Source organism: Pezoporus occidentalis, unplaced genomic scaffold (assembly GCF_034315485.1).
Source record: "Pezoporus occidentalis ecotype Australia unplaced genomic scaffold, CSIRO_AGI_Poc_V1 ctg8, whole genome shotgun sequence".
Classification (NCBI taxonomy): Eukaryota; Metazoa; Chordata; class Aves; order Psittaciformes; family Psittacidae; genus Pezoporus; species Pezoporus occidentalis.
In genome coordinates, this window is record NW_026916158.1 from 14,086,255 (window position 1) to 14,102,165 (window position 15,911).

General features: G+C 46.5%; 1 protein-coding gene across 3 annotated transcripts in view; it reads right to left on the reverse strand.

Moving 5' to 3' along the window:
- Positions 1-83: 83 nt before the first annotated feature.
- The window catches only part of AP2M1 (adaptor related protein complex 2 subunit mu 1), a 28,604-nt gene continuing 12,776 nt past the window's right edge, over positions 84-15,911 (reverse strand). For all 3 annotated transcript variants that reach the window (XM_062603301.1, XM_062603302.1, XM_062603303.1), the window contains exons 3-11: positions 12,214-12,479; positions 10,675-10,757; positions 6,228-6,363; positions 5,989-6,130; positions 3,250-3,369; positions 2,619-2,754; positions 1,790-1,887; positions 1,532-1,643; positions 84-1,188 (exon numbers count right to left, since the gene is read on the reverse strand). In XM_062603301.1, coding sequence (XP_062459285.1) covers positions 1,054-1,188; positions 1,532-1,643; positions 1,790-1,887; positions 2,619-2,754; positions 3,250-3,369; positions 5,989-6,130; positions 6,228-6,363; positions 10,675-10,757; positions 12,214-12,479 — 1,228 coding nt within the window. In that variant the 3' untranslated portion in view covers positions 84-1,053. The remainder of the gene's footprint in view (positions 1,189-1,531; positions 1,644-1,789; positions 1,888-2,618; positions 2,755-3,249; positions 3,370-5,988; positions 6,131-6,227; positions 6,364-10,674; positions 10,758-12,213; positions 12,480-15,911) is intronic.

The following is a 15,911-nucleotide window of genomic DNA, read 5'->3' on the forward strand; positions in this document are numbered from 1 at the left end:
CCAGAGGCAGCCCAGGGCTGGGGAAGCCACAGGCACAAGTCAGGCTCTCACACCACAAATCCCAGACAGCAGCACATGTAGCCTTCTCCATTCTACATACTTTATTAGAGTCAGAGCTGGACAAATCACAAATTGTACAAAATGGAGACCACACTACCAGAAGCAGGACTGTGGGTAGCAGCAGCATTCCTATGGCCCAGAAGCATTTGGTAGAAGTGTGGAGAGGGTGGGCTGGGGCACCTAACTATATGTTAGATTCCCCGAGGCCAGACCATGTTCACATCATAACAGAGCTCAGCTGGCTCACCATCCCTGGGACAGAGGGGCCACATTTCTGATTGGCTTGGAAAGGACAGACTGGCTCCAGCCAGCAGCAGGTGGGGTAAGTGCTCCAAGGGCCTGAAATGCCATGCAACCCACATACACATCAGCAAGAGCCTAAACCCTCATCCTTTTTGGTCACAAACCTTCCCACGGCAGGACTCTATACTGACGACTTTGCAAGAACTAGAAGGTGGTGAAAAGATCTGGCGAGCCCCATCATCTCCTCTGGTCGAGGCCCGACAAACTCACCACCCCAGGCATCTTGGACTGGCCAGCAACATCTACCACAACAGCAATAGCTAGTACAGAAGCCAGGGTAACTTCAACTCAGATTTGTCCAGTCTATGTTTAGGTCTATTCTACGGGTACATATGCACAAGAACTTCAAAAATACTAGGATATGATGCAAGTAGTGAGACACCAACAGAAGAGGAGTTTAATGGTGGATGTTCCCTAGAAAGATCACAAGGATGGGAGTTAGACTAGCCCTTCCTCACCCTGGGATGGGGAGCATGAGGCTGGCTCCACCCCTGCACATGACTAGGTTCTGAACTTCAGCTGCAGCAAGGGTGGTAACAGCACAGGCAGGCGAGTCCACACCCAAGGTGAGCCACAGGGTCTTTCAATCTGCGTAGAGGGGCCAGGCAGATGTTTTCTCTGAATCTAGTTGATGACCGAGGAGAGGCGGAGGATGGCTTGGAGAAGAGGGAGCCCGCCAGCCCACTGGGGCTAGCATCTGGTCTCATAGATCCCACTCCTGCCGATGTACCTCACCCATTTTATCACATCATGGTCACTGTAGTTCAGCTTTGGCTCAAAGACTTTCAGGTAGCGCACCTTCAGCCCAGAGGGTGCAAATGGGACCTGTTGAGAAAGGAAAAGGCAACAGAGCATTGGAACTGAGGGGTAAGATGTTCTCCATACACAAATGCCCTAGAACCTCTGGGTTATGCATCTAGAAATGGACACCAAGAGCCACAGTTCCTTTCCCTGTCCCCTGCATGAATGCTGACAGACTCCAGTGGCTTCAAGGGCCATTTTTATCCATTAGCTTTGCCACCACGCTGGCCTCATGTTAAGAGGAGTCACATGCCAGCCTGGGGCAGGGAGCACTCAAGTGCATGCAATTCCCATGAGGGCAGAAGGGATTGGACTGACAAAGCTTCTCCAAAGTTAGCTGCTCCCTGGAAGGCAGACAGGGACTCACCTCAAAGTTCATAGAAATTGGGGGCCGAGCCCATTTCTTCTTGTCATTAGTGGGCAGCAGTTCAATCTCCGCACTGATCTGGGATTCCTTCATTCCAGCCATTCTTTTTATCCTACCAGGGAAAGCCCAGAAGTGAGAAGGTGCCAGAATTTATTCTCCCTTCCACTACATGTGCTCAGGGCAGACAGAACCACTAAACAGACTCTGCCTCCCCATGCCCTTCCCCTGCAGCACGCCAGATCCAACACAATCACTTACTTCCAGACAATGGCATTCTCACTGGCCTTGTACTTTGCCTTCCCTTTCATACAGATGACTTGCACTCCACTGGTATTGAGGGGTGTTGGGATCCGGACCTGGAAGGCAGAGCCTGGTGAGCAGGGGCATGAAGACTGCAGCCTGGGCACTCTGTGCAGTCTCAGCAGCAGACCGCCTGTCCTGGACCCCTCTGCTTTCTCTCTCCCATCTCAAGAGAACATCAGCTACCATTGATGTTCCAGGGCATCCTAGGCTAGCTCTCTAGTTTCTTGCTTTGAAGTTCAACCATGTTTTCAGAATCCAAACAGTCAATGAGGAACCCACCAGGTTTTCCAGCAGCCTGAACTGCCTAGTGTCAGGCAGATGAGCTCAGAAGGCTGGCCTAGCTGCACCAGGCTCTAGACAGCCTAGCTTTGCAGCAGCAAGCCTCTCCCAGGAGCGGCTAAGCTGCAAAGCCACCATTAGCTTGTCTTAACCAACTTATAGCCTGCTGCCTATCTGACACACCATCAGACCACACAGAAGTAAGAACATGAACTTTTCACAGTGCCCAAGACATTACGTGAATTGGGGGGGGAAAATCAGGCTGCAGGGAATAAGGCCTCTGCCAGTGTGGCTGTGCAATTGAAAACAACTTCTGCCTTCCTGCTTCACAGCAGTTCCCTTCCACAGCACAGCAGCACCACACATCTGTGGGGCTTCCAGTTCATTTTTTTAGTTCTGTACAAGCTTGAGGACTCACTGGATCACCTATAAGGACTCTGCAGCCGGGGACAAAGCTGAGGTACAATTCTCAAGTACAAGAGACCATTGTTTTTTATTCTCTTACCTCTATCTTCTGGGCCAGCAAGGAAGGTTTGAAATTTGATTTGATCACCACCTTCACTTCCAGCTTGGTCCGACCCACCTCCCGCACCAATGGGATCACACGGAAGGGAAGGATAATGTCCTTAGTGGTTCGGTATCTGCAGGGATGGAAGCAACAGTGAACTCTAACGAGGAGTTAACTCCATTACAAACTGTAGTACAGCCTCTGCATATGGGAAAGGGCTTAGAAACATCAGCCAGAAAGGGAACCATCCCAGGAAGAAGCAGCAGCGAGATCTAATGCTGCTGTAGGGCAGTGATGGTTTCTTGAGTCCCAAGTTTTATATCTGGTTCCTGCCAATGGCTCTGTTCAAGGACACCAGTTTTAAGCACTAAAAAAAAACAACACAGCAAGCTAAAGTGTAAGGAAACCCATGTCAAACACTATGGTTGTGGCAAAGAAGACCACGCAGCTGGGCTGCTACTACACTTTTAACAGAAGGATTTGTGGGACACCCTACAGATTCCAATCTGAAAACAAGAAGGCAAGGACATGCTTGTTAGGTGCTCAAGGGCTGCAAGCCTGCTTGAGAGCAGCAACATTACCATAGCAGCAAGTAAATGCCAAACTGTTCATCCCCCCACCACAGTACCTCATGAGCTCAAACTCTCCATCTGGTGGAATGAAACTGATGCTCCTCTCAGAATCAAACTTGCTGAGCCTCACGCACTGGTGGAAAGTGCAGTCATCGATGGCGATTGACTGTTTGCCACTAAAAAACATAAGACACAGTTAAACAAGTGCAAGCTGCAGCCCTGGTATCTTGATGCAAAGTCTGCCCAGGCAGTAGCTACTCTACAGAGCATATTGCCATCACAGGTATCCAGGAAATGGGGAGGCAGGGAGATTTAGGGGACAGCAGCCTCTTGGCTCAGACTTCTATTGTTTCACCACCACAAAAATCATATTCCAGGAAGCTTGTTTGAATGAATTCTCCTCCTTCTCTGAGGAGAGGATGGAGATTAAAGGAGCACCTTCTGTCACAGCCAGCAACACAATGCTTAGGTCTGCCTGTCAGCAGCACCTCAGAACTGCAGAGGCAACTCTGCTAGCCCAAGTCTTCTCACAGCACAGTTCAAAGGAGAGAAAAAAAAACAAAACAAACACAACACTTTCCTGTCCACAAAGCTATCCCACTGCCACACAGCCAGGACACGCCATGTTCAGTGTCTTCTGCTCAGAAACATCTTCACAGCTGTTGGGTTCATAATCAAACCACCTGCTAGCAGTGTGGAACTCATTTGCCAAAGATAATATTATGCCATAAAACTTTGCATCTCTCATTTCTAAAAATCTACAGAGCAACTATCTGTCCTCCCAGGTGCACTAGCCTAACCTGCCAGCAAAGAACCTGTGCTGGGTTCTGGTCTCTGAGAACACATTTCTTGCTACAGTTCCTGAGATCAGCTGAGAACTCTCAGATATGAGAGTGACCAGGAAACAAGGCAGCAGTAGTGGTGTAGTACTGGGACATAGAATCATAGAATAGTTAGGGTTGGAAAGGACCTTAAGATCATTTAGTTCCAACCCCCCTGCCATGGGCAGGGACACCACACACTAAACCATATCACCCAAGGCCTCGTCCAACCTGGTCTTGAACACTGCCAGGCATGGAGCATTCACAACCTCCCTGGACAACCCATTCCACTGCCTCACCACCCTAACAGGAAAGAATTTCCTCCTTATATCCAATCTAAACTTCCCCTGTTTAAGTTTTAACCCATTACCCCTTGTCCTATCACTACATATCTAGGCTGCCTCAACTGCTGGGAGGAACAGGACAACCATGCAAGTGTGCTGAGATAGTATAAGCACTACAGGCAGGTTCAGCTGCCCTAGGGGCCACCATTACCCGCACAAACAGGAAGCAGAGTGACCCTAGGCTGACTGGCTGTTTAGTTACACAACCCAATGGTATAGTCTGTGCTTTGTAAGCGGGAGTTATTTTTCCCTAATCTGTTGTTCAGATGACAGTCAGTGTTAGCTCAGAAGTTCCTGTTTCTTCTAAAAACTGCTGGGAAATCCCTGCAGCCTAGCACTGCTCCAGGTCTCAGGCAGCACTGTTCAGGGCTTGGGGCTGTCACATGCTAGATGCCAAACACACAAAAAAAAAAAAACCAAAAAAAGAGCAGCAGCTGTCCCTTTTGGTCACCTCATGACTAAATACTTCTGGAGAGTAACATCTCCAAGCTCTTGCCAACTAGAGAACCACCTAGCAAGAGTCTGTGTCCATCTTGCTTCTGTAACTCAATAGCACATTTAAAGGCAAAGGCAGTCACAGCACAGAAGCTCTGGAACAGTGTTACTGACTCTTCAGAGGCCTATGCAGGTGACATTTTCACTAGAGTATACATCTCCCCTAGGCAGCCACCTGAGGCTCATCCATTTTACTATGCAGATTTAGGTATAAGAAGGATGGCTTAAAGGTGACAGTGAAGTGATAGCTCTTGGCTTGGTTCTGAGAGAAAAGGCAAATAGCAGCTCAGCTCCATTTATGGGAACCATCATGGAAAGTGTCTGAGATCCAAGTTACATGCACAAGTCAACATGAAGCAAGAGACAGGGGGAGAGCAGAGTGCACACACAGCTCAAGCAGATTATCTACCTTCCCAAGTCACTGGGGGTCAGCAAAAAAAACAAACAAAAAACCAACAAAACACAACCAAGAGAAACACAGTTGAGTTGAAAATGATTAGTGAGAGAACAGTGGCTGTCCCTTTGCTTTTATCTCTTCACCCCAAGCAGGAAGGCTGGAAAAAGCGCAAGACCCAGTTTTCAGCTTCAGTGGGGGCACTGACTGAGGTACAAGTGGGAAGGAAGGCACCTGAGCTCGCAGAAGGGATAAGCCTCCCTCCAATCCACACAGCCACTGACCACCTGTGTGTCAGCAGGAGGGGCTTACCCAGAGTTTGTCAGCTGTTCTAGTTTGGGCACAGTCCAGGTAGAGTAGGCTATGGTCAGAGGGGTTCCCTTACAGCTCCTTAGGCACACTACTACTGCATCCTATGAATAAGGGTCTCTGTGCTGATTAAAACTGCTAGGGACACAAATTCCAGGGAAAAATACATCTTGTGGAAGTGTTTCCAGCTGCAAGAACTCCACACTTAACACTACATTTGAATCTTAATCCTTGGAGTGCTGGACAGAAGCCCTCTGTACTGAGGCCTTCAGGCTGGTAGCTTGCAGACAACTGCTCTACCCAGAGAAAAAGTAGCAGTAACATCTGAAGGAAGAAGATACCAGCTTTGTCTACGAGATCAGATAAGCTATTAACTGCTGCCCTTCCCTGAGAGTCCCTAGTGGCAGTGGCTTTTAGCCCAGTGTCTCTTACCTTTTCCCTGTTTCATCTGCAGTCCCTTTGCCCTGTTTTTCAATTACAATCTTGTCATTCATGCCAAACTTGCACTCTGGCATTCCACTCAGATAACTCTTCATCACCACTCTGCCAGAGACGTGAGCACTCAAAACCTGACCTGGTGTAGAGAAAAGTACAGTTAAGAACACTTACACAAGTGCTCACTTACAAAGCCTGAAGGGGAGAAGGATGCCAGCCCAACACCTCCTACTTACCCTGGGGGGACATCAAAAGATTCACACTCTCCAGCACATCAAGAAAGAGCTCATTGCGACGATATTTGATCCCTTCACGTCTCCATCCAATCTGCCCAGTCACCTGGCTGGTGATCTGGGACTGCTCTTCCTTAGTCTGAAGGGGAAAAAAAAAGCCATCTTAAACCTCTACATAAATTCAAAGGTGAAGAAACCTTGCACTAAATCCAAGAACAACTGTTTGTCATTTATTACACAGAACTGCTTTTGACAGGTAGATATGGGTGCTGTCACATCCCCCCCAGTTTGATCATTCTCTCCTCAATACAGCAAATTCTATGCCTAACTAAAAACTGGTCATAATGACACCAAGAAAGGTTCTTCCATTTTGTTACCTAGTCCATTAAGCTACATCCAGGTGCAGGGAGGCATGGACTGCACCAGTAACACCCAAATCATGTCTCAGACTGTTGCATCAATCCATGTTAAGCACAGAAGCAGCTGACAGACCAGTTCGCACCCTTATCCAACATGAAACCATAGGGCCACAAGACAGCTAGTCTCGAAGGACTGCTTCTTAATGACTGCAGTCAGAGTTACATATCAACACTAACCTAGCAAGCATCTAACAGCATCCAGGCTCTAAGCCTCCTAAAAGCACTAAGAGGCTTGAGAGGCACAGGGAGGTTTCCTACCTGATGCTACAGGCGGGGTCCAGTCACACGCAGAAAGTCAAGAAGATGTATAGCAGCAAATGTGGTGCACACAGGGTTAACAGGCAAGCAGGTCAGTAGCAAGAAAAGGGAGGAAGGGGAGAAAGAGGCAGGTTAGGCTTAAGGCTACCTCAGGACAAGAACAAAGCAGGTCAGCTTATCAGTAATTAAGTAGCTAATTACCACAAACAAGATGAGGGGCTTTGTCCTTCAGCTCCCCTCAGGAAAGCCAGCACTACTAACAATGAAATGGCTTTTCAGACTTTCATCATAGGTTGGAAGGACCTCAAGGATCATCACATCCAACCTTTGCTGGCAACCTAGACTAGATGGCCCAGCACCCTGTCCAGCCAAATCTTTAGTGTCCAACCTTGGGGAATTTATCACTTGCCTGGGAAGATTATTCTAATGGCTGACAGTTCCCATTGTGAAAACTTTCCCTCTAGTGTCCAACTGGAATCTCCCCAGGAGTAACTTGTACCCAAGTTACCTGACCCCTTATGCACCACCCAAATATAAGACAGAGCAGAGTGAGTGATAGACAAGCCAATACCACTCCCAGTAATATTCCCACACAGATCGAACTCCTGATGTTGCCATTCCTAAAGCAAGCCTTGACTATTTACTATGGCAGAGACGCCCAGACTACGGGAAACACCAGGCCCCCAGGACTGCCAGCATCTTAAGCCTGGGTCCTGTATGAAGTTATATCCTGGTTAACTCTACCTCTTCCACCACGACTGCACAACACAGACTGTTCAAAGTGGGTCCTGCTGCAGCAGCCTTGCACTGCGTCCACAGGGTGGCAGTACAGGATCTCAGCTTTAAATCAGTGGCTTGGTTTCACACATGTTCTTGCCACAGATGTGGTAAATCCTTGAGCAAGCAGAGCCTTCATTGTAACACCTAAGAGACAGAGCTTTATACTCCCTTGGGAACTGCCTAGGTAAGTGTTCAATGGAGCACAAAGCACCTCCCTTGTCTGACCCACAAAAAAAAAAACACCTCCTTATCTGCCTTGTTTAGGCTCAAGGGGAACAAAAGACACACAGATACAACACCCAGTTCTCTCGTTTCCAAAAGGACACTGTTCAAGCACTGACTTTCCCATCTCCTGCAATAGCATCAGTGCCATGAACCTCTGCTGGCTGCTACAGAAAGTGACTTGATAGATCTGGAAGCAGATTCCTGGAGCATACTGAGGCTAAGAGCACCCAGCTGCGTGAATGTTCCCCAAAGGAGCAAAGGACTGAAGGCAGCTGGGTCCAAAATTCCTCAGAACTGGGAGCTTCTCTTAACTGGACAAATAAGGCAGCTTTAACTTAGGATGAGAAATATCCAGTTGTACATAGTTGCCAGCATGTTGATGAGACAGCTACCAGCAGGTTACCAGGCTCCTGCAGCTGGTGGCAGCCTGCTCCTCACTTTCAAAAAGTAACAACAGCATTTTAGCACTAAAGTATACCTAAGGTTTGGGGAAATGCTGTAACTAAAGAGTTGACCAACTCACACTCCTAAAAAGCATTTAAGAGGGGAAGAAAGTTACAGCATTCATCTAGTTCATGACGTTCGGACAGATGCAGACTGGATCCAAAGAGTGATGAGTACACAGAGCACACCTTGAACTGTAAGAGCAGGTTTAGCCTCTACTGGAGGAACATCAGTTCTGATACATGACATTGGTATGGCCTACAGTTCTGCTATTGGAGTAGGGAGGAACCTCATGGGTAAAGATAAGAAGTGAAACCACATTGCACACCAGCACATTTTAAAACCTGCATGCCACATCACCCCATTCCCAGAGCACAGGCGCACCTCCCTTGGCAAGCAATGCAGCAATATCAGACACTCTAAAAAAAGGGCAGATCTTTCATTCCACAATCACCAGGCCTGAAAAGGCCACTGCAGCCATATAGGGAGGGCATTCAGAGAACAGCAGCTCAGTATGCCTAAAATCTTTCATTAAGAACAAAGTTAAAAAGTTGAGTTTGGAAATTCTGCCACAACTGTGGATTTTGCCCCTTAAATTCATAAGGACACAAGCCCAAGAAAGCATCATCAGGAACTAAGCAGGCATGAAGGAGCATGGAAGACAGGCCACTCAGATGTACCAGAGTAGAGAACAGAAGATTGCAAGTACTGTTTCAGTTGTTGCTGTTTGCCATACTGTGCCTGGAAAGGATTACTTCTGCTTTTTAAACTGGGCTGCCCAGAATTCCAACAAGTAAGCAGTCATTCTGCTCTGTATGTCAAGCTAAAGTCCAAACTCCTCTTTGTAAGGAAAGGATTAAACCTGCTGTTGCATAAAGCAAGATGCTGTGACAGTGGTTTGCAGGCAAACAGCATAACAGATTGTTAAAATAGACAAAAGCAAAAAAAAGAGCTAGGGAAGGAAATGAGGGTGGTGGTTAGTTTAAAGCTTTTCTAGGAACAGGAGCTGACTCAGCTATCTTGAATGCTGACTGCCCAAAATGTCACACTGCAGAAGGCAAGAGTGATTTACACAAGGGCTTGGGATGGAGCACCGAGACTGGACGCACTCACATCTGGCCACTGACACATGTGCCCTCTTGCAAAACAGTTTGCTGTTCTGGCAGGAAATACACTGCTTAGGGGCAGCTTCTCTCTTACCTCCTTCTCAAGATACAGCTATCCTTCCTATTAGTAGGTTAAAAATTTACAAAAAAGCTCTTCAGAAGTCAGTGCTCATGAACAGAGTTGAAACAGAACCTCCAGAGACTTTGACCTCTGCTTATCCTAAACACAGTTGTCAGGTAGGCAGGCTCTCGCTTGGCACTTTGTTTCTGTTTGTACCCTGAAGCTTCACCCAGGTCTCTGCTGTACAGCTCCGGTACAAACTGACTCCCAGCTTTTTTCTTGACTCACCTGCTACACTGGGGAGAGGACCAGGTTTTAGGCTAAGTCCTCATTATGAGTTCCACAGTTGTGTGAAATGGACAAGCTGAGTAACATTCCTTGGGGAAATGAGAAACAGTGACTGTAACAGTCTTTTGGTTTCTGAGGTTGAGAATGAGCTGTTTAAAATGGGAAGCCTAGTTTTGAGGGCTGTTGCCCAAAGCAGGATTAGAGCTAGTTTAATACACATTTTCAAGAACAGTCCAATTTAAATCTCTTTTCCCCAAGTGCACTTCCATGTGAAATTTGTTGCAAGAGTTAATACTGTGCCAAATGCACAGCAGAGGTTCTAATCCCTAAACATGGGAAAGCTCAGACTGTACTGATGCTGATCTGCAGTGCTGTTACAGGCAGTGACAGAATAACATCAGCTTCCTGACTGACAGGAAGATTTACAAGTCTGAACAATACTTCATTACAAGGCCTGACAGCTAAAAACACTGAAGGCTGGTGAAGAACAGACCTACTTGGTGAGATCCACACACACAGGAGCTATTTCTGGTTCAGCAGGTAGATTTGTTTACCCTCTGTCAGAAGCTGACACAGAACAGGGCCTGAAGCCAGCCATCATCTACATGCAAGGGACTGTCATTCTAACTCAGGGCCCTTCCTCACACATTGCACCATATGCCAGGGAACATGAGGTCACGCAAGCATAGAGACACCTAGAACAAGATGCTACTGAGCTACATCCCTGCTGGGGTGTTCTTAATCTACTCAGGCACCTCCAAGCAGCATAGGTCAAATGGTTAGCTGGTAATTAAGACTGTACTTTCTTGAAGAGGCTTACAGATAATTTACCAGCAGAAAAGTGCTGTACCCCAAATTCCTCTGGTTACCTGACTCTTGATGCCTTGTTGGGTGATGAAGGTCTTCAGAGCCCCTGTTTCAGAGTTCTGAGGATAGCCAAAGTCGAGGATTTCTAAAGAAAAGTAAAAGAAAGTTAGTTAGTCCAGAGCTGCAAGGTATAAAAGTGCCAGCCATGCTAACCATTCCTATAAGGACAGGGCCAACAGTGCACAGACACTGCTTACACACTAGATCTCTGGATAAATTGATGGAGCACTCCTTACCAGCAAAAAAGGAACAGCCTTGCTAAATTGACTGCCCAATGCAGTATTTTGAAGAGGAGGGGCAATGAAAAGCTGTCCAACTGACAAATTGGCTGAGTTTTGAATATAACTGCTCTTCAGAACTAAGTAGCAACTAGCCTAGCTATGTGCACAGAGGACACCAAGTAGTTTTTCCAAAAAAAATCCAAGGGACAATAGCAAGGGTTTATCCAACAGCAGAACAATCTATCTTCACTGCATGTTCAGTAGATTCGTATTTTCTTATGAAGCTGCAATAAGAAACGAACCCTAAAAAAAAAATAAAATAATAGCAGAGTAGTGGCACTCCAGGATGATCACTTTCCAGAACATCTGGAAAGAACAGATGTTTCTTACAGATGGTGCACTTAGTACCCAGTCCCCTCAAAGAGAAAGGGAACAACCCACAAGAGAGACAACCCACAGGGGAGAAAAGAGCCCTTCATACTACACATGAATACTGTGTAATACCACACTGGCAGGGTTTGATCTCACTTCACCTACTAGGAGACAGCTGTAACTGACCAAAGCAGAGAAACATTAGCCTCTTGATCTGCCCAGAAGGAACAGATTAAACATCAGTCACTGTGACCCTTGGCTAAGAATCCCAGGATACATGCACATGATGCCTTGTCTGGAAAAGAAACTGAACCATAGCTAAAACAAAATACTCATGTTATGCTGAACAGGGACAGCTCAAGGGCAATCTCCACAAGCAGGCTGATACCACAAGCAACTGAAGGGACACTTACATTTCTTTGGCAAAATTTGGACCTGCATCACTGGGAGAGGTACGGCTTAGACAAATCAAGTTGGGTTTTATTGATCTTCTTCTATCTCAGAACTGCCCCCAGGAGGCAACCTAAGAGTGGCAACCAACTGCAGCCTGGGTGACTGCTGCCATACAGCGCTAGAGCCACCTGGGCGCTAGCTGGGATGCCTGGCCTTAGAGGTGTTAATGATAACCCTTTTTATATACCTTGGTATAACAGCAGCCCTACAACTACACAGGATGTACTCAGAAGCTGGGGTCCAGTACCAGCTGCCTCATTTATGCACAGGCACAGCTCCCAGCCCTTCAGCAAAGCGAGTGACAACCAACACAAGGCTATAGGCTTAGGATGTTATACACATGTACAGCACAGGTGGCATCAGAAAGCAGAGCAAGTAATTCTGAACTTGCCACATGTTAAAAATAGTTCAAGGATTATTATGACATCAAACTAAGCTAAGACTTTTAGAATGACCAAGCGCAATATCACATAGCAGATAAAGGACATATCTCACCATCCAGTAGCTCATAGATCAGCACAAAGTTGTTCTTTATGTTCTCCTCACTGATCTTCCCAAAGTAGGCAGTCATCACGTCACACATCTTGTAGAGAAACTCAAATACCATAGCAGCATTGACATTCTGCTTGGTGACAGCAGCCAGCCAGATGTTGGAACGCTTGACATGGAAGAAACTGGTGCGGGCGATGTTGGTGACAGGCGAGCGCACCTGCTGCCGTGCGTGGATGACATTGACGCGGAAGGCGTCGACAGCATTCCGCCTACAAGATCAGCACCAAAGAGGAGTTAGCACTGGAGATGTGACAACAAGCTGCTGCATAGTTCTGCTTATGCATTTACAGTCAGACACTGAACTGCATACACCCAGCTTGATTAGGAAGGGTGCCTGGGGATGTCTCCAAGAGGGACGACTGAAGGCTCTGAGAAGACTTGGACATTAAATTCTGCATGAACTAAAGGAGACAGAGTGCTACTTGTCTCCAAGGAGCTTTGGACCACAGTGTAACTGTAGTCAGAAGGAGAAGCTAACCTCCATCTGGAGTCACACAGCAAAGGAATCATCCCTTCAATTAATTTTGCTAGAACTCTTGACTGATTGCCATAGCTGGAAGCAGAGTAGCAGCTTATGGCTCCAAGAGCAGATCAGTTCTGACTAAACACCTAGTTATTGTCTGTTCTTCATTCTCAGGACTTCTTACTCTTTTCCCAAGGCAAGCTATAGTCTCTCAAGATAGTATCAATGGCAGTTCCTCCCAGGTGTACCTCTGAGGAAAAAAACCAGCAAAACTTGACACACTGTCAGTGCCTGGGTACACCACAAAAGGAAGCCTTAGCTCTCAGATGCACCTCAGCTCCATACCCCCACACACCATGGAGGGTGGGCTCAAAGCAGCAAGCAGGATGAGGAACACTGACTTTCCAGTTACACAGCCTCTCAAGCCTACCAGGCTTCAGAAAAGGTCTCCTCCACACAGACTTAGGGTTCCCACAGTGCAATGTTCTAGTGGCACTGCATTACATGCACTGGATGGTGCAGTACCATTTACAGTAAGGAGGCTCTGCACAGTGCTGAAAACGTGCTGTGCAAGGTTCCCAGCTGCTGTCATCTTCAGTCCACACTGTCTATACATTAGTGACAGAGAACAAATCCCTCCTGGGTAAATTGGGATGTCCAAGGGGTATTCTGGATGCCAGCTCTTTCACGAGTTTATCCCACAGGATAAGGACCCTTATCCAGGCCAGGTTAAACACCCCAGATTAAAGTCTGCCAAATCCTAAGAACACAGGAAGGAAGCCTAAGTGCTTTACATGACAAGACAAAGACTTAAAGCTATAGTCTACACACTGAGCCAAGACTCATTCAGTTGTGCTTTACTGCCCATACTCTCACACGCTGACTAGAACACGGGGGCTCCTGACTGCAGCATCAAGGCCACAGTACTTACTATGCAGAACTATGTTTGAGAGCAGACAGTAATATCACCCTTGCAAGCAAGGATACAGGCATACAAATGCTTGTAAGCATTGAGAGTTGTCAACAATCCAGCATAAAGTTCCAAGTTTGAAAATAAAGAATATTCAAGGAACATACGCTATCACAGCAGGTGCTTGCTTGCTGAAGGTCTGGATATGTATGTAGAAGCTTCACCAGTAAACATGCTCTCCCATACGCAAAAATCTGACCTTCAAATAAGTCAAGTTTTACTGCTCTAGAAGGTTTGCAAGTTTGAGTTACATTAATATTTGTTATGGAAAAACAAAGGTAGAAAGGAGTGTATTTTAATCTATTATAAAATAACAGTATCTAAAAGCCCCATTCCTCCCCTCCAGAAGGCTTTGCAAGGAAAGTTCAGCTTGTTCTGGAGCATTAGCCCTCCCAGCCTCAAGTTCTAACCCACTAGAACTAGTATCAGAACCAGCAATCACACTAGTGCACACTAGAGGAGAAGCCTCAGGTTGATGAAGCTTTTCTAGCACACCAGTTGCCCACTATGAAGTGCCAGTCATGGCCTAACCACGCGTCTCTTACCTATTGCTACAGCAGCCAATGAGATGGGATGGACAGAAATGGCGCCAGCGGAGAAAGGAGGAGTGACAGCAACAAGAGAAAGGGTTAGAAACACACACACAAGGCACAATGAATCTAAAGAGATAAGAGACTAAACAGCACCCCCTCCCCCTGCTCCTGGGCACAAAAGGCCAAGGTGGTATTGGATGGACAGTAAATAAGCTGTGGCAGCAATGAAGCCCTCACAAGGCACAACGCTGACATGCCATGGTCAGGTTGCCATGTGGACAGACTTGTGTTTGGCTGAATTTTAGGGCTATGTGGGAGTTGAAACCAGGTGAGCTGCATCCTTATCACATCAGTGATACCCAGTCTGCTCTGCTAACATATGTAGCAGGGCTCGAAGGGGAAAAGCTCCAAGGCCTCAGTCTGAGGCATCACCTGGGGACCATGGAGTATCAGGTGTCTTCTTCCCAGTCTGCCTCAGAACAGGGCTGCAAGTCTGAGTGGGCATTTCTATGACCATACTTCTCATTTGAAGCTGTTTGGGTTGATGCCTTCTGGCTTGGTGCAGCCAACAGGAAATACAGCAAGTTTGATAGAGCTGGAGCACATCTGGAGAGACAGGGCACATCCTGCAGATTCAGACACTGCTCTATCCACCTTGCACTTTTTCCTTAAGGATCAAGAGCCACAAAGCCGAAGTGATGTAGTAGAAGCTCAGAAAACAAATGCCTATTACACTTAAAATGCATGCAGTTTGTCATGTAAGCTGCTCAATTTCAAATAGCTTTTTTTTTGTTAGATAGCTACATCCTTAAATGCACGTAGGTTCTCCCAATGATCATATCACTGAAGAACAAGCCACTTGTCAATCTCAGTAGAGCCCTGCACAGTATCCTAAATCAAATGCATAGTGATTTGCATTTTTTTTTTAAGAGGCTGCTTTACATGCAGCTAGCTGCTGTATGGACAGATGCACTACATGCACTGAAGCCATTCTAAGTTGCAAGCAAAGAAAGGTCAAGTTTTGCGGTACCCCTGCGTTTAACAATGTCAATGGAAGGGCTTCTTCACTGATTATCACTTTGCTCATTAACATTTGAGGTAGTATGTGTTTATTTAGATCCTTACACTATGCAAGGCGAGGGGTTCTCATAACCACAGTTAACCTTTAATCTCTCCCATCGCATCAGCTGAGGTTTCAGGATGCCAAAAAATGCCAAGGCCAAGGAAGGAGTCTTAAGAGTCAATTACTCAAAGACAGACGGCTATGCTCATTTCCAATTCAACCTACCACGCAGTTAAGATGGATGGGCTCAGGCCTCAGCACTTCAGATCTGTCACATGTAGAATACTATACAGTTCTTGATTCCTAAGTCTATTACCTGGTTGTTTGGTTGGAAACAGACTCCTACAGACTACAAGCTACAGTATCATAGCTGTTCCTTTCCCTACTTCCTTATGAAGGTCAGGATACTAAAAGTTTTTATTAAGTAGACCTGGTATTGACGCTAATGTTCACACTAGGAAATAACAAGATCCTCACTTACTTGCGGTATAGATTACACCACAAGATGAAACATAGCAATTTTAAGACAACTTGTTTTACAAGGTTACATGTCTAAAAAGATTCCAAACAAAGTGTGAAGGCCTGTTTCAGAAGGAATCCAACACTGGGGAA